We start from the raw sequence: 27,604 nt of genomic DNA, 5'->3' as shown, positions 1-27,604 counted from the left end.
TTCCGTTGTACAGGCCGGCCATAAAGGCTCGGACAAGAAAATTCTGGTGGCGGATTCGAGCGCAGGATCTGTGCGTGGAAAATATGGCTGAAATTTGATGGCTTTTGGTCGTACCGATTCTTGCGACACCAACCAAACAGCTAACCAGGGGAAATTTAACGCTTGATACCATGCTACAGCTCTGCTGCAGTTGCTTCAATGGCCAACAACCGCTGCCTGTTCTTCTCACGGCGCGGCATCTTGGTGCCCCCATTTGGAATTCACCTGAATGCTGTAGGAATTAGGCTGCTCTCGGTGATGCCCAAACGTCAAACAAGCCATAACTCTGATGTGGCTGTTTTTTTTAAGAAAGTGCCAGAAAACTTAGTTTGCTGTGGCAAGGGTTTGCTGGTTTCCTCTTCAGCTACAGAAAACCAGTAATGTATTTTATTTTCTTTAAAAGAAAAGCCATGATGCAGTCCATGACCCCACAAAACTGGACTTACAAATTAACTTGAATGCAGAGAAGGGAAAAAAAGGAGAAACCTCACACAGTTTTGTTTAGAAGTTCAGCGAACCCGTATAGAAAGATTTGGTTAATAAGTTCTCTGAATGAAACAAGGAAAAGAAAAGAACGGACATTATTTTATATATAATTTTAAATTGCGCTTCTCTTTATGAATTTGCTTGTGTTTTTTTTTCCCCATTTCTTGTTTGCCCTAGATGTCATGTACACGATTGGATGACCGGTACCTTCTGAAGTTTCTTGGGTTTTAATAAGACACCAGAGACTTTGGTTAGCGCGAAAGAGGCCACACACGTTGCTTGGCCTGGTAGCAGGATCCAGCTTTGTTCTCATGGTCGGTCCCTAAACCCTAAACTAAACTATTTTAAATCTTGTTTAATAGAAGTGGTTCTTTTTTTAAAAAAAAAACTTCTTTTCGAACAAAACGACAGGGCAGGAGCTGTCTGCATGCCCGCCCTTCAATTAAGATAGCAAAAGAAGAAGAAGAAAAACGTAATAGTCAGTCATATCAATAAAATACGTAAATTGATTTCCATCCAGATAGAAGGGATCTCTGGCGCCTTCCAATTGGCACGTTTCTGCATCCCGAGACACTTACGGGTTTTTTGGGTGCGTTTAGTTGCGGGACAGACACGGATGTCCTGGCGTACTCTTTCGGCCCTCTAATTTTGAGCGATAACTGGATACAACACTGAGGTAGTCATGTCCCAACTCTTGACCCTGAACCAAACAAATTTATTTAAGGGAGCGTCACGTCCCGCTCCGTTCTGTCATTGCAATCAAACGAACTAAATCGATGAGTATAGCGTTCTCTTTCTTTCTAAAGGCTTGTTCGGTTAGGAGTGGATTAAGGGAAATTAAAGGGGATTCAATCCTCTTATATATAAACTAGGTTTATACCCGTGCGTTGCCACGGAATTAAAAAAATGTATAAACATAGATACGAAACAACAAGCATAACTATAATATGTAAAATTCGTGTGGTAAATATTAAAGAATCAATATAGAATATCTTGAAATTCAAGAAAGAGGATATACTTGGACATCTACATCTCTTCAATTCAATCGACACGTATGATTATGCCCCGAACCAATAAATGGTAATGCTATAAGTAATCAAAATTCACTCGCCCAAAACAAGATACGTGTAAACCGAGCAGCTGCTTGGTGATCAGAACAGGTACTTGGACAACACGTACTTGGGGGCAGGCCTCCAGTCCCCGAGCTAGTGCTGGCATGTGCACGCCGCTGCGGCCGTGGATCCCCACCACCTTGCCCTCCGATGTTGCCGACGAGAAGTAAGCGCCAAACTCGTTGTTGAACGACCCATACTTGCCTAGTTGGTGACGAACGTCAGCCACCTCAGGACCCGAGGCTCGCCCTCCCTGCTCGTGCGTGCTGTAGTAGCCGTACACGCACGTCAGCACCTCGTGCAGGAAGTCCAACTTCACTTGTAGATGGGTTCAAGGGAAAACATATATGCAAGGCTCATTGCATATCCTGGCAACTTGATTCGGCACAACACTTCACGCCGGTGTAAACCCAGTCGTCCCATGCCTAGCCTCCCTCCCCACCCCATGGCCCTGGTCTCATCGGAACCGGTTCTTTCACCATGCCATAAGCAACCTGCAAAAACGATTACAATGCATCGATCGCATTTCCGAACCGGATTCAGAGTTTCGGACTTGCAAGAACCTTTTAGTTACCTCGTCGTCCGTATATGTAGCGCTCGACACCTGAGCGACCATGTTGTAATGCACTATGGGCTAGTCGGTGTCTTCGGCCTGCTCACAAACCGCTGTTGCGCCACCTTGCCTTCCTGAACATGGATCAGACTCCAATGTTGTCGATGTACCACCCCTCCATGCTATGAAACCCCACTACCCATTGGTAAAGCTCGTGGAGAAGTACGTGTCGTACTTATCGCCGTACGACCCATACGTCCGCTTGTTCGTGTGAAACGTCAGAGACCTGACCACGATCGGGCCCATGATTATTGTTGAATCGTAGAACCTGGTTATATATATATATATATATATATATATATATATATATATTTATATAGGGTAGGTATAACGGGAGCCCTGGGCTTCCAATAGTTAAAGGAAGCCCAGGTCGATCATCCCTGTAACCTGGTTCAACCCAGCGTACCGACTGGACCAGGCTGTCGGTTGCACCACCCGCGCCCACGTCTCTGCGCGCAAAAAAGGAATGCATGCATGCGTCAAACACATCCCCTTGCATGCGCATAAATTTAGGAAAGATACGTGTGACGATTTCTATTTTTAAATGCTTTATTTCCTCCATAAATTTAGGATCTCTGCAACAGCCATGCAACTAGGCTCGTAAGGACCATTTTATGATATGTACTGCTACTAAATATGCTATCCTGTGTAGATAATTATGCAATTCAGTATACTACGTAAAAATCTGTTACCAGCTGCATGCACACGAATTTATGATAAAAATAATGTGCAACGAAAGGAAATAAATTGCACGCATAGAAACAAAAATCGTATTTAATGTTTTATTTCTTTCATAAATATAGGATCCCTCCAACAGCCATGCAGCTAAACACATTAGATCTAGTTTATGATATATATTGATACAAATTATACTACATGGTGTAGCTATTTATGCAATTCGTTACACTGCGTAAAAAATCTGGCATGTTATTCACGGGTGGACGCATCTCCGGGTTGGAGCGTAATAAACCTTAAGTTTTGAGCATAAGATCCTTCAATTATAAGCGTAAGTACCGAGCCAATGCGAGAGGTTGATAGCTCTAGTAGGTTGTTATTACGATCCTATTTTTATGGCAGATCCGAAAAATATGGCAGCCGCATGCATGCGGTTATACAGATCCAAAAATTATGGCAAGATGCATGCATGAGTCAAACACGTTCCCTTGCATGCGCGTAAATTTAGGAAAGATATGTGTGGCGGTTTCTACTTTAAATGCTTTATTTCCTCCATAAATTTAGGATCGCTCCAACAGCCATGCAGATAGATCGTAATAACCATTTTATGATATATACTCATACTAAATATGCCACACTGTGTAAGTATTTATGCAATTCGTCACACTGCGTAAAAAATCTGGCATGTTGTTCACTGGTGGACGCATCCCCGGATGGAGCGTAAAAACCTTAAGTTTTGAGCATAAAATCACTAAATTATAAGCGTAAATACCGAATCAATGTGCGAGGTTGATAGCTCTAGTAGGTTGTTATTACTATCCTATTTTTATGACAGATCCGAAAATATGGCAACCGCATGCATGCGGTTTCTATTTTTATACAGATCAAAAAATTATGCCAAAAATCGTGGGAGTTTCCATTGCATGCGCGCAAATTACGAATAGCATAAATCAATGAATTGCCTTTCCAATGTGCATGCAGTAAACTGATATACGAACTCTGTGTTTAAGCATAAAATCGTACAGTTTTTGGCATAAATAATACATGTGATAGGCATAAAACACAATAATCGAAAAGAAAACTGCGCCGGATCAGAGGATGTCACGCGCGATCATCGTTGCGCGCATCTCGGGCCTTCCGTGACGCCGCTCGCTCGAAGATCGTGCCTCATGCGTCGCCGTCGCTACTCGCACGTCGACGGGCGTCGCTTGCTCGCCGGCCTTGGAAGTGCCGCCTCCTCGGGACCTCGGGGACGCCGCCGCTTGCCCGCACAAGGGCCCCGCTGTCTCTCGCCCTCTGGATCGGGGAGCCGCCGCCACCGACCTGGGAACTGCCGCCACTACTCCGGATCGAGGAACCTCCACCACCGTGCGTCGAGGTCATGGAGTTGCGGCCACCGGCTGGGGATCCACCGTCGCGCACGCTCTGGGGCAACCGCCGTCGTCGCACGCGGTGTCGCTATCGCTAATGAATCGGGGTGGAGCGCAAAAAACTGAACTCTAGCACTCCGGGTCTTGTTTTATAGACGTCTGGATGTGGTCCGACTCGATCGGATTGCACCGTCCGACCTGGGCTTCCTCTAGTTATTGGAAGCCCAGGGCTCCTAATATATAAACTATATATATATATATATATATATATATATATATATATATATATATATATATATATATATATATATATGCGAATATTATATGCCAAGACTAAGACAAAAGCCGTCAGATCATCCAAACGCTCGTAAACTTTGCTGTTCAGCAGCAAAACTGATCGATACTCCAGCCATGTTAGTACATTACCTTGTCAAGTATGACACCGCCGCTGAATCCATGCTTGTTACCCCACACGGCCTGCCCGTTCTGATCATACTGGACCTTGATAGAAGAGATTCCCACTGCGCGTGTCAAGTTGATCTGCCACACGCCGTCATCAAATATGGTGCTGCCACTCCCGCCCCAGGGACCATAGGTCTGAGGCTGATGCTCACGGCTACAGCTCCTGCATCTCCATAGTAACTGGGGACAGAAACCATCTGCAAGGCAAAAAGTTCAGTTTTCATAATCTAAAGATTGTACAGCTATCTGATAGCAAGCGAAACAGGATGCATGTGGTAGGATAGTTTGTCCACACCTTGTGGCTTGTTCCAGAGCGCTCCATCATTGTAGTCCGGTGAAGGGTTTGTGTTCGAACCAAAAAGTGAGCAAGCGGACGGTCCGGCCCTGAGGCCGGACGGTCCGCGGTCCGGACGGTCCGTGCCTGTGGGCCGGACGGTCCGCACGTGCGCAGAACAGATTAGGGTTCCGAGTTTTGTGCTACGGTTGTTAACTATATTCGCGGGATTAGCTCGGTATCAGTTGTGTAAAGGGTCCAGCCCCCCTCCTCTATAAATAGAGAGGTCTACGGCCGATTTGTAATCATCAACAATCGAATCAATACAACTTTTATTCGCATTTTATCCTAGGAGTAGTTCTAGTCTAGTTTAGGTTTAGCCTCCCAATCCCCAAAATCTTCGTCTCTCTTCGGCTCTACGTCGATTAGAGGAGTCTAGGTCGGCCGGCCCGAGCCTAGACACCACCTAGGATCTCTCCTCTTCGACGGGGTCTCTCCCGGGAGCGAGATCCAGGCGCCGCCGGCGACTTCCGCCGCCTCTGCGTACGCGCGGACCGTCCGGCCCCCAGGGCGCGGACCGTCCGACCGTCAGGCAGAGAAGCCCTAGCCGCGCACCAGGCCGCGGACCGTCCGGCCCCAGGCCGCGGACAGTCCGCCCCTGCGCAGAGAGCACCATCGCGCCTCGCACCAGGCCGCGGACCGTCCGGCCCCGCGCGCGGACCGTCCGCCCCTGTGCAGAGAGCACTGCCGCCGGTTCTTCTTGAGTATTTGGCGCTCCGAAAAGGCGTCAACATACTTTTTGGCGACTCCGCTGGGGAAGACATATCTAAGCTTATCAAATCGGCCCTCAATGGCCGGTTCAAGGGATAGCTCTGATATTTCTCCAAGCAACATCATAGAGCCGACTTGGGAGACCTTGCCGGCTGACGAGCAGCTCCAGTTTGAGGAGCACAAGGAGCGGATGATCCAGGAGGCGAAAGCAAAGTTCTTGGCCAACTTCAAAGTGGACAGGAACAACAAGGTCGTCCGACATCGGGCGACGGATCCGGCTTCGCTCCAACCCACGCCAGATGTTGGGGGCCTTCGTCCTCCGAAGGTCCTCAAAAACATGATTTGACAATGTTTTCCGAGTGGATTATGTGAACAGGTATTTTCGGATCCAGAATTATGAATATGGAGCACGGCCAGGACGAAGCCTGAACCAGACGAAGGTCGAGTGTAGCCGAAGCTGTGCGCAGGGAAGCTTCGGCGCGATGGCAGAAGGGGGAACCGACTTAAAGATGAAAAGACTTCGGGGGCCTCGACAGATTTCCATAAGCCGTTAACAGATGTAATGGACATGGATGTAATTTTACGTGGGCTGCGTCCCGCGTCTATAAATAGATGAACAGTACTCCCGTACTGTTCACGGCTGACTTGGCATTTGCTTTTGCGTCACGCTTGTACTTTCTACCTTCTCTCAGGACCGAAGGTACATTTGTAATTTGAAATCATTTCTATTTTTCCATGTTAATAAAATAGAAATGATTTTGCGATGATGCTTATATTATATTTCATGCTTTATATAAGTCCTTCGTCATTATCTGTTATGTTTGCGAAGGTATTTCTCTTGTAACCTTCGTCCCAGACTCATTATTTCCCGAAGGGGACATAATGCTTCGAAGGACGAAGGACTTTAACACTTAACACTTTTTATGTTGCCTTGTTCTCAACTCTTAGCATTTGAGAACAAGTCCCCAACACCAGATATCCCCAATGTAAGTAATACCAACGATCTGCAATCTCTTAGAAATTATGTAGAGGATCAGCGTGAACAAATGCAGAACATCATAGGGGGTATGCAAAGCGATCTTAAGAGACTAGTACGTGCATTTGATAAATCTAGTACCGCAAATTTTCCTTCGCACGAGGTTGAGTTAGGAGATAACGCGTGTAACACATCGGCTACAGGTTGTCACGACCAGTCACAACCCCTTTATGGGATGCCGATGGACACATACCCTAAGCAACCGCAAATCGGCAGCAAACCAGCCGATCTGCACATGCCCGGGCCGTCCGCACGTGAGCGCGGACCGTCCAGGCCAGCAACAGTCGGGCCTATTTTTAATGAGTTACCTAGATATGCGCCCGAGCCACCACACACGGCACAGAACCCAAACTACCCAGTCGGACGGTCCGTATACAACGACGGACGGTCCGCATATAACCACGGACGGTCCGGGTACGTATCCGGACAGTCCGCGCATGAGTCTTTTGAGGAGGATTATTACATGAATCCTCGCCCGTCCCAGCAACACTTCCCATCACACTATGCGATGCACCAGCCCATTAATTCAGGATCCAAAGCCCAAGAAAGCTTTCCGGCCCCACCTAGAAGGCCGAAAAGAAACGATCAAACCTATGACCCATATAGGGCAAATGAAAATGCACCACGTAACTCAAACCAATGGGGGGAAACACAACGTGCTAATGTACAGCCAACCCCACCTATGTTTGACCAGAGAGCCGGTGGTCTCGCACCGGCTGCCATTGATATAGTAAGGGAAGAAATAGCCGGGGCGTTCCGAGATAAGCTCGGAGTAAGCATGGTCCCTGGGAGGCAATCATATCGGAAACCTTATGACAGCCAATTTGATCACCACCCATACCCACAGGGAACCAGGATACCCGAATTCGCAAAATTTTCGGGTGATCAAGGGAAAAACACACGTGAACATATAGGCCAGTTCTTAGCACAATTGGGAGAATTGGCCGACACAGAGGCATTCCGCGTACGTTTATTTTCATTATCGCTAACAGGAACCGCGTTTGCATGGTATGCCACTTTACCTCCTAATTCCATTTCATCATGGGGGGATCTAGAACAAAAATTTCATGATCATTTTTTCTCCGGTGATTATGAATTGGATTTGGTAGATTTAGTGTCATTGCGACAGACAAAAGACGAATCGGTTAATGATTACATCCGGAGATTCCGCGATACAAGAAACCGATGCTTTCAAATTCATTTAGCAGAAAAACAGCTAGTAGGATTAGCCTTTAATGGTCTACGATATTATTTAAAAGAGAGATTAGAAGGCATCCAATTTTTTACACTAGCACAGTTACACCAGAGGGCTTTGGCTTGCGAAAGCCGGAGCAAAGAAACTGCTAAAACAATGCGTCACAACGTACATATAGTAGAATGCGACCAAAGTAGCTCAGATGACGAATCAACCGAAGTATATGCTGCTGAAATGGTTTGGCCAAAACAGGCCAAATCTTCGGCTTGTTCCTCCTTGCAGCCGGTTCAAAAGAAACGGCAAGAGGAGGTTAAGTTTACGTTTAATGTTGGTAAGTGTGATAAAATATTTGACGAATTACTCAAAAATGGCAATATTAAAATAAATCACACTGTTCCATCCGCCGACGAGCTAAAACGTCGTGCATACTGCAAGTGGCATAACTCATTTTCTCATGCCACTAATGATTGTAATGTATTCCGACGACAGATTCAATCGACCATTAATGAGGGACGATTGAAATTTCAGGAAATGCAAGTGGATACAGAGCCCTTTCCAATGAACGTGATCGACTTTGAGGGCAAGAAAGTCCTGGTTCGGCCAAACACGGCCGATAAAAGCAAAGGCAAAGAGGCAATCATCGGCAATTCTAAAAAGGCCGATGAGGATCATAAAGTTTCTTGCAGAAGAGTGGTAGCCGAGAAGACTCTCGATGGAGGGGAGACCCTAAAGGTGACCATCACAGCCTCCAGTACTGGGGGGCAAGCGCAGACAGGGAGACAGATGCAGGAACCCGTGCTGCGTATCCCGGACGGTCCGACACGTAGGCGCGGACGGTCCGGAGAGCTCCGGCGGACGGTCCGGTCGTACTCAGGACTTACGACGACCATGTACATTCAAACCACGACGACCAGAGATAGGTACGTGGAAAACAAATACATTCAAGGCAGCTAGTCGGTTGGTTAAAGCCGACCCAACTTTTGATCAATTACTGTCTAAATACGTTAAAAAGAAGGCCGGCCCCAGTGACCGGCCAGCAAAGCGACCCCGCTCACCCATGCATGAGCAGCGCCAGGTCAGGCCGATTGGACCACCCCACCAATCGGAAGAAATGAAAGGTCATACTATACAAGTGAGACCTAACATACCTGCATGGACACCTCCACCTCCATATCCACCTATGCCATATCCGTACACATATTTACCTCCGCCATATGTCCCAAATCAAATGTGGGGCATGCCACCATATCCATTTGGGATGCCACAGTACCCCGCCTGGGGGGCACCCCAAACATCTGTTTTCAACAGGTTGACGCCACCAGTGCAAGACCGATTGAGCGCTGCTCAATCTGGTCACCAGGCACAAACCCAACAGGATTGCCGGACTACTCGGCCTTCAAGGCCGACCAATCCGGCAGGGGGCATATGCCTGCAGCAACTCAAAAAACAACAAAAGGGGACATCATCAAAATAGGCACCGCAGATGTTGTCATACAGGGAGACAATAAAGGGCCGATGATTCTCGGCGAATCGGCCAACGCAACCGAAAAGGATATGGCTACCATCAAAACAGCCGATCCAAAATACTCCATGCCTCGATGGTGCCCAGCGGGATTGACACGATCCCAAAAGAGAAAATTACAGCGCCTAAGAGCAAAGGAGAGCCAGGAGAAGGAGGCGGAAAAGACATTTAATGACACACATCCATTATACCCGCCACCACAAAAGAAATGGAGACCGAAGGCCGTTGAGAAAAAACAAACGGCCACAGAAATAGAAAGTCAATCTGCACCAAGCGCGGACCGTCCGGCCCCTACGCACGGACCGTCCGCCGTTCACCAGGAAGTCTCTGGACAACCTGCACCAGGCGCGGACCGTCCGGCCACCGCACGCGGACCGTCCGCCGTTCACCAGGAAGCCTCCAACGACACGACAACATCAATGGAAGAGGACGACCTGCTGGGAGAAGACCTGGTCGACTACGAGGCTTCTCCAGAACACCCAGGTATGGATGTAAATATTATTACATTTTCTGCCGATTGTACTATTATCGGCGACGATGAACCTGTTGTTGCCCAGTTTGATTTTGGTCCTAAAGAAGCCGCCTTTACTAAACCAAAAGAATCGGTAAATCATTTAAAGCCGCTCTTCGTGCGCGGCCACATTGATGGGATACCGATTGCTAAGATGTTGGTAGATGGAGGGGCGGCTGTAAATCTAATGCCTTATTCATTATACAGAAAATTAGGTAAACAAGATGACGAACTTGTCAAGACCAACATGACCCTCAGCGGTGTTGGAACTGATAGTTCGATCAAAGCCAGGGGAGTCACGTCTGTTGAATTAACCATCGGGACTAAGACCCTTGCTGCTGCATTCTTCGTCGCTGATGTAGAAGGAAATTACAGTTTAATCTTAGGCAGAGATTGGATTCACGCCAATCAATGTATACCTTCTACATTACATCAAATGCTGATACAGTGGGTAGGCGATGACATAGAACAAGTACATGCTGATGTATCGGCCTGCATCGCTGTGGCCGATGCCCCTGTACTCTGGACTTATGAGACTGCTACATGTCTCACAGGAGTAGACTTTTCTGATTATCAATTCATAAGTATAGATAAGAAAGGTTTCATTCCTGTAATGCTAGAGCCGATGGAAAATCGGCTAAATCCTAAATAAAGTTAAATGATGAATACACACAAATTTCATGAGTCTTTGGTCACGGACAGTTCGGCCGCCAAGGCCGGATGGTCTAGTCTTTCACAAAAGAGTTCGGACTTTAAGACCGAACATCTACCACAGCAAAAAGACAGTATTACGGATGATCCGGTCCACGAGACCGGAAAGTCCGCCATCACACAAAGATCATCTGATTCCTCTGTGGGGGACATGATAGAGGAATTCAGAGATCTTGATAAACTAGGACAGGGGTTTACATCGGCCGATCCTTTGGAGGAGATTGATATAGGAGATGGTAAAACTCCAAGGCCGACTTTTGTAAACAAGACCCTGGAGACCGATTCTAGAAATGAGATGATCGGTCTATTGAAGGAATATTCAGATTGTTTTGCTTGGAATTACACTGAAATGCCTGGACTAAGCCGAGAAATTGTCGAACATTGGCTGCCTATTAAGCCTGGTTTCAGACCTTTCAAGCAGAGAGCTAGAACATTTCGTCCAGATCTTCTCCCACGAATCAAGGACGAAATCCACCGGCTGCTAGAAGCTAATTTTATTAGACCTTGCAGATACGCAGAGTGGGTCTCCAATATTGTGCCGGTGGAGAAGAAGGAGTCAGGTAAGCTTAGAGTATGCATTGATTTTCGTAATTTAAATAAAGCAACTCCTAAAGATGAATATCCCATGCCCATAGCCGACACATTAATCAATAATGCATCAGGAAATAGAATTATTAGCTTCCTTGATGGTAATGCCGGATATAATCAGATTTTTATGGCCGAAGAAGATGCGTCTAAAACGACCTTTATATGTCCAGGCTTCATTGGTTTATTTGAATGGGTTGTCATGACATTCGGTCTTAAGAATGCTGGTGCTACTTATCAGAGGGCTATGAATCTGATCTTCCATGAGTTGTTAGGAAACACTGTGGAAGTCTACATTGATGATATTGTAGTCAAATCGGCTGAGTTTAGTTCTCATATAGCTGATTTGCGCAAAGCCTTTGATAAAATGCGTCGGTATGGTTTAAAAATGAACCCACGTAAATGTGCTTTTGGAGTGTCGGCTGGTAAGTTTTTAGGATTTGTCATCCATGAACATGGTATAGAAATAGACCCTGACCGAATCAAGTCTATTCGGAATGTGGGGCCTCCGACGTGTAAGGTCGAAGTGCAGAGATTTCTCGGCAAGGTGAATTATTTACGAAGGTTTATTTCTAACTTAGCCGGGAAGATTGATGCCTTCACCCCTATCCTTCGGCTTAAGAATGATGCTGAATTCACTTGGGGGGCAGAGCAGCAGGAAGCATTTGATCTCATTAAAAAATACTTATCTTCGGCTCCCGTGTTAAAAGCACCACAAGTAGGAGTACCATTCAGATTATACATTGCAGCTGAAGACAAGGTTATTGGGGCTGTTCTGACACAAGAAACTGAGGGGAAGGAGCATGTGGTGACATATCTAAGCCGAAGGTTGGTGGATGCTGAAACAAGGTACACTTTTATTGAAAAGTTATGCTTATGCTTGTTTTATGCATGCACCAAATGTAGATGTTATTTACTGTCTAGTCATTGCACTGTTTCTGGTCAAGCCGATGTAATCAAGTACATGTTGCATAACCCAATTATGAGTGGTAGAATTGGTAAGTGGGCTTATGCACTCATAGAATATGACTTGGCTTATGAACCATTGAAATCTATGAAAGGCCAAGTCGTAGCGGATTTTATTGTAGAACATCGGGTTAATGATATTCATGAACTAGACATATCATACCTCACTATTACTCCTTGGACTTTATATTTTGATGGATCGGTTTGCAATGAAGGGCAAGGAATTGGCATTGTGCTTGTTTCACCAAGTAATGTCTCCTTTGACTTTTCTAGCCGATTGAAAACGTATTGCACTAATAATCAAGCTGAATATGAGGCCCTCCTATTCGGTTTAGAACTTTTAAATGGTATGGGAGTAAAACATGTGAAGGTATTTGGTGATTCTCAGCTGGTTGTCCAACAAGTGTTAGAAGAATATCAATGTCTTGATGGTACTCTAAATAGTTATCTTGAGAAATGTTGGAGCATAATCCATTCTTTTGACGAGTTCAGTATTCGGCATATCTCTAGAGTTGAGAATCATAGAGCTAACGACTTGGCACAAGATGCATCGGGTTATCGGATAAAGAGAGGGAAATTTCACAAAACTGAAAATCTGATAACCAGTGCAGAGCCAAATTCCCAGGTCGCGGACCGTCCGCGTGTTGACGCCGGACCGTCCGAGGTTACCAGAAAGGTTCTCTTAATCGATTCGGCTGACAATGAAGCCGATGCAAGTGATTGGAGGACACCTATACTTAATTATTTGCAAAATCCCAATATCAGGACAAATAAGAACATTCGGCGAACAGCTTTCAAGTATGTTTTGATGAGTGATGAACTTTACCGCCGAACGGTTAATGATGTCCTGCTTAAGTGCTTGGGCCCAGATGATGCTATATTAGCCATGGCCGAAGTACATGAAGGAATTTGTGGTACCCATCAATCAGCTCCAAAGATGAAATGGTTGTTGCGAAGGTCTGGTTTTTATTGGCCTAGTATGACAGCTGATTGTTTCAAGTACTACAAGGGGTGCCAAGTGTGTCAAAAATTCGGCGACCTACAGTTGGTCCCTGCAGCCGAATTACATCCTATCATCAAGCCTTGGCCATTCAGAGGATGGGGATTAGACTTTATTGGAGAAATTCATCCTTCATCATCAAAGGGGCATCGGTTTGTGTTAGTTGCCACTGACTATTTCACCAAATGGACTGAAGCCGTTGCTCTAAAGAACATGACGCACAAGGAGGTGATTGAGTTCATAACTGAGCATATTATTCATAGATTCGGCATTCCCCAGACCTTGACTACAGATCAAGGTACTTCTTTTATGTCAAAGGAGGTACGTGAATTTGCTGAATTATACAGAATTAAGCTGCTTAATTCGTCTCCATATTATGCTCAGGCCAATGGACAGGCCGAGTCTAGTAATAGGACATTGATTAATTTGATAAAGAAGAAGGTATCTGATAATCCTAAACATTGGCATAAGATTTTGTCTGAAGCTTTATGGGCTCATAGAATATCTAAACATAGTGCTACTAAAGTATCTCCTTTTGAGCTTGTCTATGGGCAGGATGCGGTGTTACCTGTGGAAATAAGTTTGAATGCTGTCCGGTTTGCCAGACAAAATGATCTAACTGCTACTGATTATTATAATTCAATGATGGATAATATTGATGAGGTGACCGACAAGAGGATGATAGCTTTGGGAGCAATAGAAAAGGACAAGATCATGGTAGCCAGGGCCTACAATAAGAAGGTCAAAGCAAAGTCATTTCAAGTAGGGGATCTGGTGTGGAAGACCATCTTGCCTCTAAGGAATAAAGACCGGAAGTTTGGAAAATGGTCGCCAAGCTGGGAGGGTCCTTATAAAGTAAAACAGGTAATGTCTGGTAACGCCTATTTGCTACAAACATTACAAGGCAAGGATTTACCAAAGGCTTTGAATGGGTGTTTCCTCAAACAGTACCATCCTAGTATGTGGCAAGATGCCTAAGAGAACCGATGTGATCACATCGAGTTAGTTGCTTTTGGTTCGCCCGGCTCCACCAAAAGGCAGGGGGGCATATGTTCGAACCAAAAAGTGAGCAAGCGGACGGTCCGGCCCTGAGGCCGGACGGTCCGCGCATGCGCAGAACAGATTAGGGTTCCGAGTTTTGTGCTACGGTTGTTAACTATATTCGCGGGATTAGCTCGGTATCAGTTGTGTAAAGGGTCCAGCCCCCCTCCTCTATAAATAGAGAGGTCTACGGCCGATTTGTAATCATCAACAATCGAATCAATACAACTTTTATTCGCATTTTATCCTAGGAGTAGTTCTAGTCTAGTTTAGGTTTAGCCTCCCAATCCCCAAAATCTTCGTCTCTCTTCGGCTCTACGTCGATTAGAGGAGTCTAGGTCGGCCGGCCCGAGCCTAGACACCACCTAGGATCTCTCCTCCCCGACGGGGTCCCTCCCGGGAGCGAGATCCGGGCGCCGCCGGCGACTTCCGCCGCCTCTGCGTACGCGCGGACCGTCCGGCCCCCAGGGCGCGGACCGTCCGACCGTCAGGCAGAGAAGCCCTAGCCGCGCACTAGGCCGCGGACCGTCCGGCCCCAGGCCGCGGACAGTCCGCCCCTGCGCAGAGAGCACCACCGCGCCTCGCACCAGGCCGCGGACCGTCCGGCCCCGCGCGCGGACCGTCCGCCCCTGTGTAGAGAGCACCGCCGCCGGTTCTTCTTGAGTATTTGGCGCTTCGAAAAGGCGTCAACAGTTTGTGTACTGCTATTTGGGGTGATTGCTTGTGTAGACAGCATACCTGTCGCCTCTATCTTACACGCGGAGAACCATGTCAGGTCTAGCATCACCACCGGTGAAGCCATAGGCGCCGTTTCTACTCTGGGCTCGGAAACAAATTTGCACGAACTTCATTATTGTTCACATGATTACTTAGAACAATGTCACTCATAATACATTGTCTGCTTTAAATTTGACATCAAGCATGGTCAACAAATTTGGTACAATGCAAATGATAAAAGGTTGCTTCAGAGTCATAAAGACAATACATTTTTTAGTTTTCTAGTTTTACTTGAGTCATTCAGGTGACACCAGAATTAATAAACATATATTTCTTAATGCAAGTTAATTTGACGTTTCGTACCATCGCAACAGCCAAAGAACCAGAAATTATGCCATGCAGAACGCTATTGTGGATGAAGGGAACAAATGTTAACCACATGACCTGCATTTTCAATTCACCAAAAAGAGATAGAAGAAGGAAAAATTCGTATCAACACTGTACTGAATAGTAGAACCAGCTGGATTTGTAAGTTGCCAAATAAAAAACAGTCATTTTCACCTGATGAAATCCTCCCACAACAGCTAGAGGGTTCTAGAGAGCCAGCCAAAGTAATTGAAGAAGTTTAGGATGAGCTCAATGGCCACAACAACTGAGGCGGTCACGAACTGTGGCACCAGCATGGACTCCGCCATGGCGAGCTGCACGAGGACCACATAGGTGGAGATGACAGCCTCCGTCTCCCTCTTCTTGGCGAAATAGGAGAGGGGCGAGAGGTTGCAGCAGCCCAGTGAGCATACCCTGAAGTGTGCAATCAAATCCGTCAAAACGAGCGCCACAGATAGGCACAGAGGAGGTGAAATCTGAGACACGAATTGGGGATCGTACGAACCACAACACGACGAAGAGTGCGGTCTCGTGGCCGACGAGGAGGTTATGGGCGTTGAGGATATCCATGGGAGTTGGAGGAAGAGGAAGGGAATGTTGGCCACGCTGGTGAACTTTGCCGTCATGGAGTTCGACTGCTGGTACTTCTTCGAGTCCTGCGCGGCACCCCAACCCAAGCCAGGCAGTTCGAAGAAGTCGATCGATCCATCATGCGACATCCCACCACAAATGACGGGAGGGAATGGATACGAAGGGTACCTTGAGAACCAGCTTGGAGGCGGTGACTACGACGACATGGGGCGGGCCATGCTGGCATCGTTGGTGGAGGGGCATGGGTTGGTGGTACGATACAGGGGGCTTGGACGCGAGGGGTTTTAGGAGGAGGGCGTGGGGTGCGGCCGCGAGTGGGTTGCCTCCCACGAGAGCGTGGCGGTAGAAGGGCGGTGACGCCGGGCGGAGCAGGAGACCAACGACGACGACATGAATATTGGCTGAGTGATGATGGGTGTGCGGTCGCAAAGTCCAGACATCTGGGGGTGGCGCTGGAGCAGGTGCCGGGATCGTGGATTCCGGGTATCCTGCGGGTGTGCATGGGGAGGGGGCGGGCGCAGGGGCGGCAGTCGCGGCTCCGAGGCCAGGGAAATGGGAGCGTCGGGCGGGGGAGGCGGCCATAGTGGGGGAGGGCGATGGGGTTTTAGCAGAGGGAGGTTTGGTTGGTTGACGAGCGGAGCGCACGGGATGAGGATGGGGCGGGGGCATATTGTGCGGTCTACACTATTGCCTTAATATGTAGTAGAGATTTAAATAGGAGAGGATTAACCAATACCCCTTAAACCCCTTCAAACTGAACAAACCCGGCCGAGAGAGATCTTTGAACTCCAGTGCTGGGCTAAGTGGGCGATTGATTCTAAAACCTGAGTTCACTGAACAAATCAATAGCCCAAAATGTAAGGATTTTATTTAAAAATCCGAATAGCACATCCCATCGCTACCCTGCGATGCATAGCTAAAAGTGGCCGGAACGTGTAGCCCATCGATCGGACATATAGGGGGGGTGGGCCGGTGGGGGGCGGTTTGGGCCTCTCGATTCCACCAGGCCCAGACTACACGACTGCCAGTATTTTATTCGCGCTTCCGTTTTATGACCGAGTAAAGCTAGAATCCTGAGTCATGAGGGAGCCTCTACATAGATTTCTTTGAATCCTTTTTTTTCAGTGAACTCTCGAATACTAGGCCCACGTAAACTCTAGTATGTGCAGCTTGAGCTAGCAGCTCATCACATCAATAATACTGCATCACAAACACTTAGCTCAGAAATAGATAGAATAATAATATATGTTATAGGAAAAATTTTAACCAAGCGGGGATAGCTCAGTTGGGAGAGCGTCAGACTGAAGATCTGAAGGTCGCGTGTTCGATCCACGCTCACCGCATATTTTTTTGTTTTTTTTCAGTCCCTTTGTTGTTTTATTTTCTTCTTCTTCTTTTGTCGCCAATCCGGTGGTGCTTCAGTTTTTTCTCCAATTCAGTCCTTCAGATCAGATGGATGTAGTAGTAGGGCAGATAAGTGCTGGCTAGCAGCAACATTTGGTAGGTAGGTTGGCGTAGACCGTAAGCTTAGGGGGTGTTTGGTTTGAGGAATCACTCCATACAAAATGTGGTGGTGCATCATGGGTCCATTCCTCAAATTTGGTGGGATGACCTTATTCCTCATATTAGTACTAACTAACTATCTATAAGGAATGGGGTGATGATGGATCAACTCATTCCATTCCACAAACCAAACAAAAAAAGTGACGAGTGAGAAGATGAAGGACTAGCCAATTCCTCAAACCAAACAGCCTATTAGGTTTTGTTTGGTCAATGCATAATGCCTTTCTTTCTTTGGCATCCATCAAATGCGGGGGCAGCCGGCCAGGCATCATTCCTGCCTTGTTTCCTCTGTTTTTTTTAAGCGGGTAGAGAGATCAGGAATACAGAGGATGCCGACGGCGATGGCAGAACCGCGTCCTTGCTCTGCATGCAGGCAAACATTATCGGACAGGAGGATCAGCTAGCACTAGCAGTGCCAAAATAAAAACCTTTAATGCTGCTACTATGTACTCCCTCCGTTTCTTTTTATTAGTCGCTGGATAGTGCAAAATTACACTATCCAACGACTAATAAAAAGAAACGGAGAGAGTAACACCCTAAAATCGTGTCTTGTTTATTTATTGCAAAAGTCTTCAAAACATTTAGATTAAAAAAATTCTTTTAATAAGGATTTTATTGGTTTGAAATCATTATCTTGGAATAAATAAATGATAATATTATATTTTACTTTGGTTATTCAAAGCTAAGCATAGATCCTGAAACTAGAATTTAAATTATGAAGTTCATAAAAATAAATAAATAAGAGTAGCATTAAATTTTGATGTCTCTAATTTAGAATTCATCGTTTTAAATTTAATGTTTCAAACTCAGGAAGAGATAATAGAAAGATTTATTTTATTAGTTTGAGCAAACTATTCTTTCATGAACTATATATATATATACACACACATGGAGAAGTTGTGCCTGAACGGATAAAACAACTAATATATAGATGACTTTATATTGCATGCTGAGTTTTATTTGGTGGCGCATTATGTTTAAGTTTCAAAGTTATTCGAACCTGAAAATCTAAATTTAACTTGAATCAGGAAACCGAAAAATAGAAATTTGAAAAGAAATGATGATCTGAAAAAATAGAAAAGGAAAGAGAAAGTGGACTACCCTGTGTGCTTAATAAAATTTTGACAAATTTTAAAAGCAGTGCTCATCTTTAATCATATCCTTTGTTAAGCCTTACACTTTACATGAGCCTCCACCGTAAGTGAGCTCATGCGCATTAATCCCCAGACCTTGTTGAGTGATGAACATATGTGAGCTCACCTTTGCTGTACTCACATCCCTAGGTCAAAAACAGACACAGGTGGATAACGAGTCAGCTCGGCTCGGCTTAGGGATGACAATGGGTACGGGTATGGGTAAGTAACCGCGGATAATTATCCATTGGATATGGGTATGGTGGAATTCGGTATCCGCGGGTACGGTTATGGATATAATAAGGTATCCGCGAATAATTTTTTCGCGGGTATGGATACTAGGTATCCATACCCATTACCCAATGGATATCTGACATATGGGCCATCCGGATTTAATATATTATCCTAAATTCTATTTTTTCAATTTTTATCTATGACATGTTGATTGGTGCTGAAATTATCATTTGATGATGATGGAATGATAAATTGTTTTTGAAACACGATAAAATTGTTGTTTGATGTTGAATGGTAAAATTGTAGTGGACGGTCGGGTAATGGGTATCCGCCGGATAGCGAATATCCGGCGGGTACGGGTATGGGTAGAGATCCATACCCACGAACGTTTATGGGTACGGGTATGAGTTGAGTTTTGTGTTGCGGGTATGAATTCGCAAACTATATATCTGCGTACTACCCATCCGATTGCCATCCCTAGCTCGGCTCGTTCGAGTTCGAGCTGGCTCGTTAAGCTAACGAGCCACATAGTCAGCTCGGCTCGGCTCATTTACGAGCTCGAGCTGGCTCGTTTAGCTCGCGAGCCAGAGCAGAAAAAAACAATATATACATAATCATTATTTTTTAGTTAATTTCAAACTAATTTAACAATGTGTAATTATACTCATAGTTTCATAAACCACGTCAATGTAACACCAAATTAGCACAATTCTTCACTCACTAATTCATAATTTACATACATGTTCATCAGTTTAACCCATAATTATATTTGCATAGACCAAATTAACATATAGACATAGTTCATTAATCATTAGTTTAATTCATATGCCATAAACACCTCACATATATATAACATGTTCATCAATTATTTTGTAAATGATATGTATATAGTTTCGTTTTGCTGGAATATGGTAGCTCGTTTAGCTCGCAAGCTGGCTCGTTAACGAACCGAGCTAGGATGTCAGCTCAGCTCGTGAAAAAATTCAAACGAGCCGATCCGAGCAGAGCCGAGTTGACCATGAACCAAGCGAGCCAGCGAGCCACGAGCATTTCGTCCAGCCCTAAGAACAGGTAACACAAGATAAGGAGTATGAAGGATGTCGTGATGAGTTTTTGATAGGTTTAGACCGTCGTCTCTTAGTCAACTATGATTGTTGGATCATTGTATTCGTATGATGTAATTATTTAGTTATTTTATATAAAACTCTTATTATATAATAAATACGTAACATTCGTTTCTGTAACATAAATTATTATATGTGTGAGTCTTGATCCTAACATACATTTAATTCACGTCCGGTTTTGTCCTTAAATCCATCCAGATGTGATATACTCCTACCTGCATTATTCGTACATGTCGCTCGAGATTGTCCATGCAGCCTTTAGCAAAGCAAAGCAAGAAACACACACAGTCATCAACTTTAAAAATGTCAACCGGAACACAAATCGAAATGTAATCGGACGCGCATACACGAAGCCGAAAGCGTGTACACGCCCATGTGTATATATTCAGCACATACGCAAACAACAGCCCAGCCCAAGGATAAAAGCAAACAAACCACACGAGCGCGGCGCGGCGCGGCTGCCACCTAGAAAACGCCCGCGGGCGCACGATGAAGAAGGCGGCGGCGGCGGCGGCAGTCCTGGCTACCCTTCTCCTCTCCTCGGCGGTGTCGCCCACCGCCGTGTCCGGGCAGCAGCCGTGGACGAACCAGCAGACGGCGGCCAACAACCCGCGGCTGCACAAGGCGTACGTGGCGCTGCAGGCGCTGAAGCGCGCGATCACGGAGGACCCCAGGAACCTGACGCGGGGCTGGTGCGGGCCCGACGTGTGCGCCTACTTCGGCGTCTACTGCGCGGCGGCGCCCGACGGCGACGCGGACACGGACACGCAGACCGTGGCCGGGCTCGACCTCAACCACGGCGACCTGGCAGGGACGCTCCCGGAGGAGCTGGGCCTGCTGGCCGACCTCGCGCTGCTCCACCTCAACTCCAACCGCTTCGCGGGCACACTCCCGGACTCGCTGCCCGCGCTGCGGCTGCTCCACGAGCTGGACGTCAGCAACAACCGCCTCTCCGGCGGCTTCCCGCGCCACGTCCTCTGCCTGCCAAACCTCCGGTACGTCGACCTCCGCTTCAACCGCCTGCGCGGGCCCGTGCCGCCCGCGCTCTTCGACAAGCCGCTCGACGCCGTCTTCCTCAACGACAACCTCTTCGACTTCGAGCTCCCGGAGAGCCTCGGCAACTCGCCGGCCTCCGTGCTCGTGCTCGCCAACCTGCGCCTGCGCGGCTGCATCCCGCGGAGCGTGGCCCGCATGGCGGACACGCTCAACGAGCTCGTCTGTTAGCAACACAGATCAAGAAGCCGGGCCAACTGCAGCAACCAAGGCCGACGCTGGAGCACGCACGTCTGGGAGAGTGAGGAGAAGGAATACTAGAGTTTGTGGGCCGTCCTGGGTTAATGGGCTGAGCGAAAGTAACTAGTATAAATACCTGAGAGCTGCCTGGAGAAGGGCATGTAAGAAATATACGATACTTGTCTTCTCTTCCAAGTTACAGCCGCCACGGCGTTCTAGCCGGCGTTCTCGCTTCTTCCTCTCTTCTGGATCCCTGTCCTATCCGAATATCCTTGCTGCTAACAGTGGTATCAGATTCAGCGATCTTGAATCTCTTCTCGCGCTGGATTCCTCTGCTCTTCATAGCCACTTCACTCGTCTTCGTCGGCGTCAAGTACTGATGAATCCAGAAACTCAGATCATTTTGGATGAGATCGCTCGGCGCTTTGCGGATCACGACGCCAAGTGGGATCGGCGAGTGTCCGAGCAGGAATCGCGTTGGGAGGCGACGTTCGCGGAGTTCACCAGAGGCCAGGTCGATCGCGTTGTGGCGCTGGAGACAGCGTCTAACGTGTTCGAGGATTGGCGTCAAGGACTGGAAGGAGTTGTCGATGACCTGAAGCTGGAGGTGGGCAAGGTTTCGCGGTACTGGGAGCGTGCCGTTGTGGACAAGCCAACCTCCGTGGCAGGGATTCTCGCTCCTTCACCTTCGGCGGCGATCTTCGCGCCTTCTCCTACGGCTGCTGGGCGCCCATCTGCCGGATCGCCAGCCACATCGCCCCACGGGCACCGCGTCAACAACCATAACCGGGAGGGTGAATTTGGGTCGGTCACCACCCTTCTTCATCCCCCGGTCAAGGGTATGTGTCTGCCCTTACCACCGGTTCCTCAATTTACTGGCATGGAGTCAAAATCTATGGAGTGCGTCGGTAATCGCTGGGAACAGTCACATCCCGGTGTTGGTGGGGGGGCGGTTCGGGGTCGCTTACCTCAGCTTAATTTTCCCTCATTTGATGGTGAAAACCCTAAGCTATGGATCCGTCGTGCTCAGGACTACTTTGATATGTACAGTGTTGAACCTCAGATGTGGGTTAAGGTGGCATCCATGCACCTTTCAGGGGCAGCTGGTCGCTGGTTTTCATCGTTGGGAGATCACTGTCCGAATGTGTCATGGACTGATTTTTGTCGTGGTATGTTAGAGCGTTTTGGCAAGGATGAGCATGAGTATTTCATTCGTAAGTTGTTCCGTATTCGTCAGACTGCTACAGTCTCCGAGTATGTGGAACACTTCATGGCTTTAGTGGATAATTTGAATGCTTATGGTAGGCAGCTGGATCCCATGTATTTTGTGCAGCGTTTTGTGGATGGCTTACGGGAAGATATTCGTGCATCTGTTTTTGTCCATCGTCCGTCTTCCTTGGATACTGCTTGCGTGCTCGCGTTATTGCAGGAAGAGGTGGCTGGTGCGTCCAAACGACCGGATCTTCGTCGTGCTGATTTTGCCATGACCAGTAAGCCGTTTGGCAAAGGGCCAATGCCGTTGCCCCTGCCACCACGGCCAGGTCATCCTGGGATGGTAGCTGAAGAGGACAAGCGTGTCGAGGCCCCTCGACCGCGTGCTGTGGAGGATAAGTTGGCAGCACTGCGTGCATATCGGCGTGCGCGCGGCTTGTGTCAGCGTTGTGCGGAGAAGTGGTCGAGGAATCATCAATGTCCTCCCACGGTTCAGCTGCAGGCTATCCAGGAAGTTTGGGATTTATGTTCAACTGAAGATGGGGAGACATTGGTTACACCAGAGCAGGAGGTGTCTACTGAAGATCAATTGTTTGTGGCTGTTTCAGTTGCTGCAGTGCGTGGTCTGGAATCATCTCATACAATGACATTTCACGGCACTCTTCAGGGTCTTGCTGTGTTGATATTAGTTGACTCTGGAAGTTCACATTCCTTTGTGTCTTCGTCGGTTGCATCGGGGTTGTCAGGTGTGTCTGAGCTCTCTAGTCCAGTGGCTATTCGTGTAGCTGATGGTGGACGGTTGCAGTGTTCTCGGCAAATAACAGCAACTCAGTGGTCTGTGCAGCAGTGCCTTTTTACAACCAATTTCAGAGTCTTGGATATAACTGCGTATGATGTAATTGTGGGCATGGATTGGTTATCTGAACACAGTCCTATGAAGGTGCATTGGCTCCATAAGTGGATGCTCATTCCATATCAAGGTTCTTCAGCTTTGTTACATGGTGTATCGGCTTCGTTGCCTCCTGGTTCAGTGGTCGAAGTAGCAATGGCTCAGTCTGTTCCTCAGTCACTGTCTGAACTGAATTTACCGGAGCCCATGTTCCAGCTATTGTCTGAATATGCCAGTGTCTTTGAACCTCCTGAAGGTCTGCCACCATCGAGAAATTGTGACCATGCAATTCCTTTAATCCAAGGAGCTTCACCATTTCAGATTCGCCCCTATCGCTATCCTCCAGCGATCAAGGATGAAATTGAGCGTCAGGTAGCAGTAATGTTGGAGTCCGGCATTATTCAGCACAGTTCAAGCCCGTTCTCATCATCTGTTTTGTTAGTAAAAAAGAAGGATAAATCCTGGCGTTTTTGTGTGGATTTTCGACAGTTGAATGCCATTACAAAGAAGTCTATCTTTCCGGTGCCAGTCATTGAGGAGTTGCTGGATGAATTGGGCCATGCTTCATGTTTCACCAGTTTGGACCTCACAGCCGGTTATCATCAAATCCTCCTGCAACCAGATGATACACATAAAACTGCCTTTCAAACTCACTCCGGCCACTATGAATTTCGGGTTATGGCATTTGGATTGACTGGGGCACCAGCTACCTTTCAACGGGCTATGCATGCCACACTAGCGCCCTTATTGCGCCGCTGTGTCTTGGTATTCTTTGACGACATTCTAATTTACAGTGCCAATTTTGAAGAACATTGTCACCATGTGAGGTCGGTGCTGGAGTTGTTGCGCCGGGATCGTTGGCAGATCAAGCTTTCTAAGTGTGTTTTTGCCCAACCGGAATTATCGTATTTGGGACATGTTATATCAGCTGCAGGTGTTGGCACTGACCCTGAGAAGATCACAGCTGTTGCTCAATGGGCTTCCCCTAATAATCTCAAAGAATTGCGTAGTTTCCTTGGGCTGGCAGGGTACTACCGTCGTTTTGTCAAGCATTTCGGTATCCTGGCAAAACCGCTGACAGCACTGCTTAAAAAAGGGGTTTTGTTTGTATGGACGTCATCTCATGAGACTGCTTTCCAAGCTCTTAAGACAGCTCTTGTTTCAGCACCGGTGTTGGCACTACCGGATTTTTCACAACCTTTTTGTTTGGAGACTGATGCTAGTCAGGTTGGTATTGGTGCAGTACTGATGCAGTCCGGGCACCCTATAGCTTATCTGAGCAAAGCACTTGGTCCTAAGTCACAAGGCTTGTCCACTTATGAGAAAGAGTATCTCGCTATTATCACGGCTGTCGATCACTGGCGTCACTACCTCCAGTTGAAGGAATTTCAGATTTTCACTGATCACCGAAGTTTGGCTCAGTTGGATGAACAAAGACTTCACACTCCGTGGCAAAAGAAAATGTTCACCAAACTGTTAGGACTTCAATACCGGATTGTATTCAAAAAAGGGGTAGATAACAGTGCTGCTGACGCTCTTTCTAGGCACCCTGGAGTGGTGTCTTCTTGTCTGGCCTTATCTTCCTGTATACCAAAATGGGTGACTGATGTGGTTAATTCTTATGCACAAGATACAGTAGCTACAAATTTAATTGCCAAACTAGTCATTGATCCTTCTGCTGTGCCACATTATACTTGGCAGGATGGGTTGCTTCGCTATAAAAATCGTATATGGGTTGGTGCTTCGCCAGAATTACAGTCCAGATTGTTAACTGCATTTCATTCTTCAGCTATCGGAGGTCATTCAGGCATACCTGTTACTTATGCCCGTCTCAAGCAGATGTTTGCTTGGAAGGGAATGAAGGAGACTGTGCAGAAATTTGTCAGTCACTGCACTGTCTGTCAGCAGGCCAAAGCTGATCGCTCCAAGTTGCCAGGCCTGTTGCAACCCCTACCTGTTTCCACTTCTTTATGGCAGATGATTTCATTGGATTTTATTGAAGCCTTACCTCCATCTCAGACTTACACATGCATTCTGGTTGTCGTTGACACCTTCACCAAGTACGCCAATTTCCTGCCATTGCGACACCCGTTTACTGCACTCTCAGTGGCTCGATTGTTTCATGACCAAATTTATAAACATCACGGGCTGCCCCAGTCCATTGTCTCAGATCGTGACAAGATATTTCTTAGTCATCTCTGGCAGGAGCTCTTCCGTTTGGCGGATGTTCAGCTATGTATGAGTTCGGCGTACCACCCACAGTCTGATGGACAGACCGAGCGAGTTAATCAGTGTCTTGAAACTTTTCTTCGCTGTTTTGTCCATGCCTGTCCAACTCAATGGAGTCAATGGCTAGCTGTGGCTCAGTTTTGGTACAACTCCTCTCCTCATTCAGCTACTGGCATGTCTCCTTTTGAGGCTCTTTATGGGTGTCGTCCTCGCCACTTTGGTATTCCTGATGAAGTTAATGTGCACTCTACCGATCTTGCATCCTGGCTTCATGATCGGCAGTTGATGTCGTCCTTGGTTAGACAACATTTGGAGAGGGCTAAACTGCGTATGAAATGCCAAGCCGACAAGGGCCGCACCGAGAGACAATTTGCAGTTGGAGATTGGGTATTTCTGAAGTTACAGCCATATGTACAATCGTCGGTTGCTGCTCGGGCTCACCAAAAATTGGCCTTCAAGTTTTTCGGGCCCTTTCGTATTGAGCAGCGTCTCGGTACTGTCGCTTATAAATTGCAGCTGCCATCATCTTCAAGGATTCATCCTGTGTTTCATGTTTCTCAAATGAAGAAGGCACTTGGAGCTGGTCTGACTGTATCTCCCTCATTGCCAACTGAGGACTACGGTTTCAGCGTTCCTGAGAAGATTTTGCAGTACCGTACTGTGATACGTGGTCAGCATCCGTGTTCCCAGGTGCTGGTGCGTTGGTCCTACATGCCGGAGGCTTTGGCTACATGGGAGAATTTACAAGACTTGCGCCAGCAGTTTCCTAAAGCCGCTGTTTGGGGGCAATCAGCGTTTCCACCGGGAGGGAATGTTAGCAACACAGATCAAGAAGCCGGGCCAACTGCAGCAACCAAGGCCGACGCTGGAGCACGCACGTCTGGGAGAGTGAGGAGAAGGAATACTAGAGTTTGTGGGCCGTCCTGGGTTAATGGGCTGAGCGAAAGTAACTAGTATAAATACCTGAGAGCTGCCTGGAGAAGGGCATGTAAGAAATATACGATACTTGTCTTCTCTTCCAAGTTACAGCCGCCACGGCGTTCTAGCCGGCGTTCTCGCTTCTTCCTCTCTTCTGGATCCCTGTCCTATCCGAATATCCTTGCTGCTAACATCGTCCTCCTCAACGCGGGCCTCCGCTCCTGCGTCCCGCCGGAGCTCGGCTGCCTCCGCGACCTCACCGTGCTGGACCTCAGCTTCAACCAGCTCCAGGGGACGCTGCCGGAGTCCATGGCCGCCATGCGCGGGCTCCAGCAGCTGGACGTCGCGCACAACCAGCTGTGGGGCCACATCCCCGAGGGCGTCTGCGCGCTGCCGGGCCTCCGCAACTTCACCTACTCCGACAACTACTTCTGCACCCAGCCGCAGCGGTGCCTCCACATCCGACGCGTCGACGACCGCCGCAACTGCATCGCCGGCCGCCCCGACCAGCGCCCCGCCGACCAGTGCCTCGCCTTCCTGCACCGCCCGCCGGTGCACTGCGACGACCACGGCTGCTTCGGCCCGCCGCCGCACTACTAGATGCATCATGCGAGGGCATCATCGATGAGTGCATTTTACCATGATAATTTAATTACCAACTGACCAGCAATACAATATGAAAGTACAACAATATCCTTGTAACTTTTTTTAACATTGGTAAAGATCCATGTACATTGTATCATTTGCCCCCCACACTTTGTTATCTTTTTCTACTTATACTTCTTTATGTTGTCCATACTTTTGTCATGGTACAAATATCTATACCATTCTTTTTCTCTCTCTCCTTAATAGATTTTTAGACTTCTCCTTTTATCCTAAGTATCTCTACCTTTGTCTTCACTCTCTTTGGTTGCTAGTTGCCTTCGAAATATAGGTTGCTCCCACATGTTTCCATGTGCCTCTTTGATGGTCTTTTTTTAAGACTATTGATGTCTCTCTTTTTAG

At 47.3% G+C, this 27,604-nt stretch overlaps 1 protein-coding gene, 1 non-coding gene and 2 pseudogenes across 2 annotated transcripts; 2 read left to right on the top strand and 2 right to left on the bottom strand.

Annotated features, from left to right (window-relative positions):
• Positions 1-1,676: 1,676 nt before the first annotated feature.
• On the bottom strand, positions 1,677-15,171 carry LOC103633714 (jacalin-related lectin 3-like; annotated as a pseudogene).
• Positions 15,172-15,386: 215 nt separating this feature from the next.
• On the bottom strand, positions 15,387-16,646 carry LOC103633712 (maltose excess protein 1-like, chloroplastic; annotated as a pseudogene).
• Positions 16,647-17,334: 688 nt separating this feature from the next.
• On the top strand, positions 17,335-17,407 carry TRNAF-GAA (transfer RNA phenylalanine (anticodon GAA)). The gene has a single exon. It is a non-coding gene; the product is annotated as a tRNA-Phe (tRNA).
• A 3,013-nt stretch (positions 17,408-20,420) lies between these two features.
• LOC118472902 (leucine-rich repeat extensin-like protein 4) lies at positions 20,421-27,199 on the top strand. The gene is made up of 2 exons (XM_035960815.1): positions 20,421-21,338; positions 26,800-27,199. The coding sequence occupies exons 1-2, from the start codon at positions 20,608-20,610 to the stop codon at positions 27,197-27,199; spliced, it is 1,131 nt and encodes a 376-aa protein (XP_035816708.1). The 5' UTR covers positions 20,421-20,607.
• The last annotated feature ends 405 nt before the right edge of the window (positions 27,200-27,604 follow it).

The sequence above is a fragment of the Zea mays genome, chromosome 7 (assembly GCF_902167145.1).
Source record: "Zea mays cultivar B73 chromosome 7, Zm-B73-REFERENCE-NAM-5.0, whole genome shotgun sequence".
In the NCBI taxonomy this organism is placed as follows: Eukaryota; Viridiplantae; Streptophyta; class Magnoliopsida; order Poales; family Poaceae; genus Zea; species Zea mays.
The sequence above is the reverse complement of the archived record's forward strand: the minus strand, read 5'-3'. Positions and strand labels throughout refer to the sequence as shown.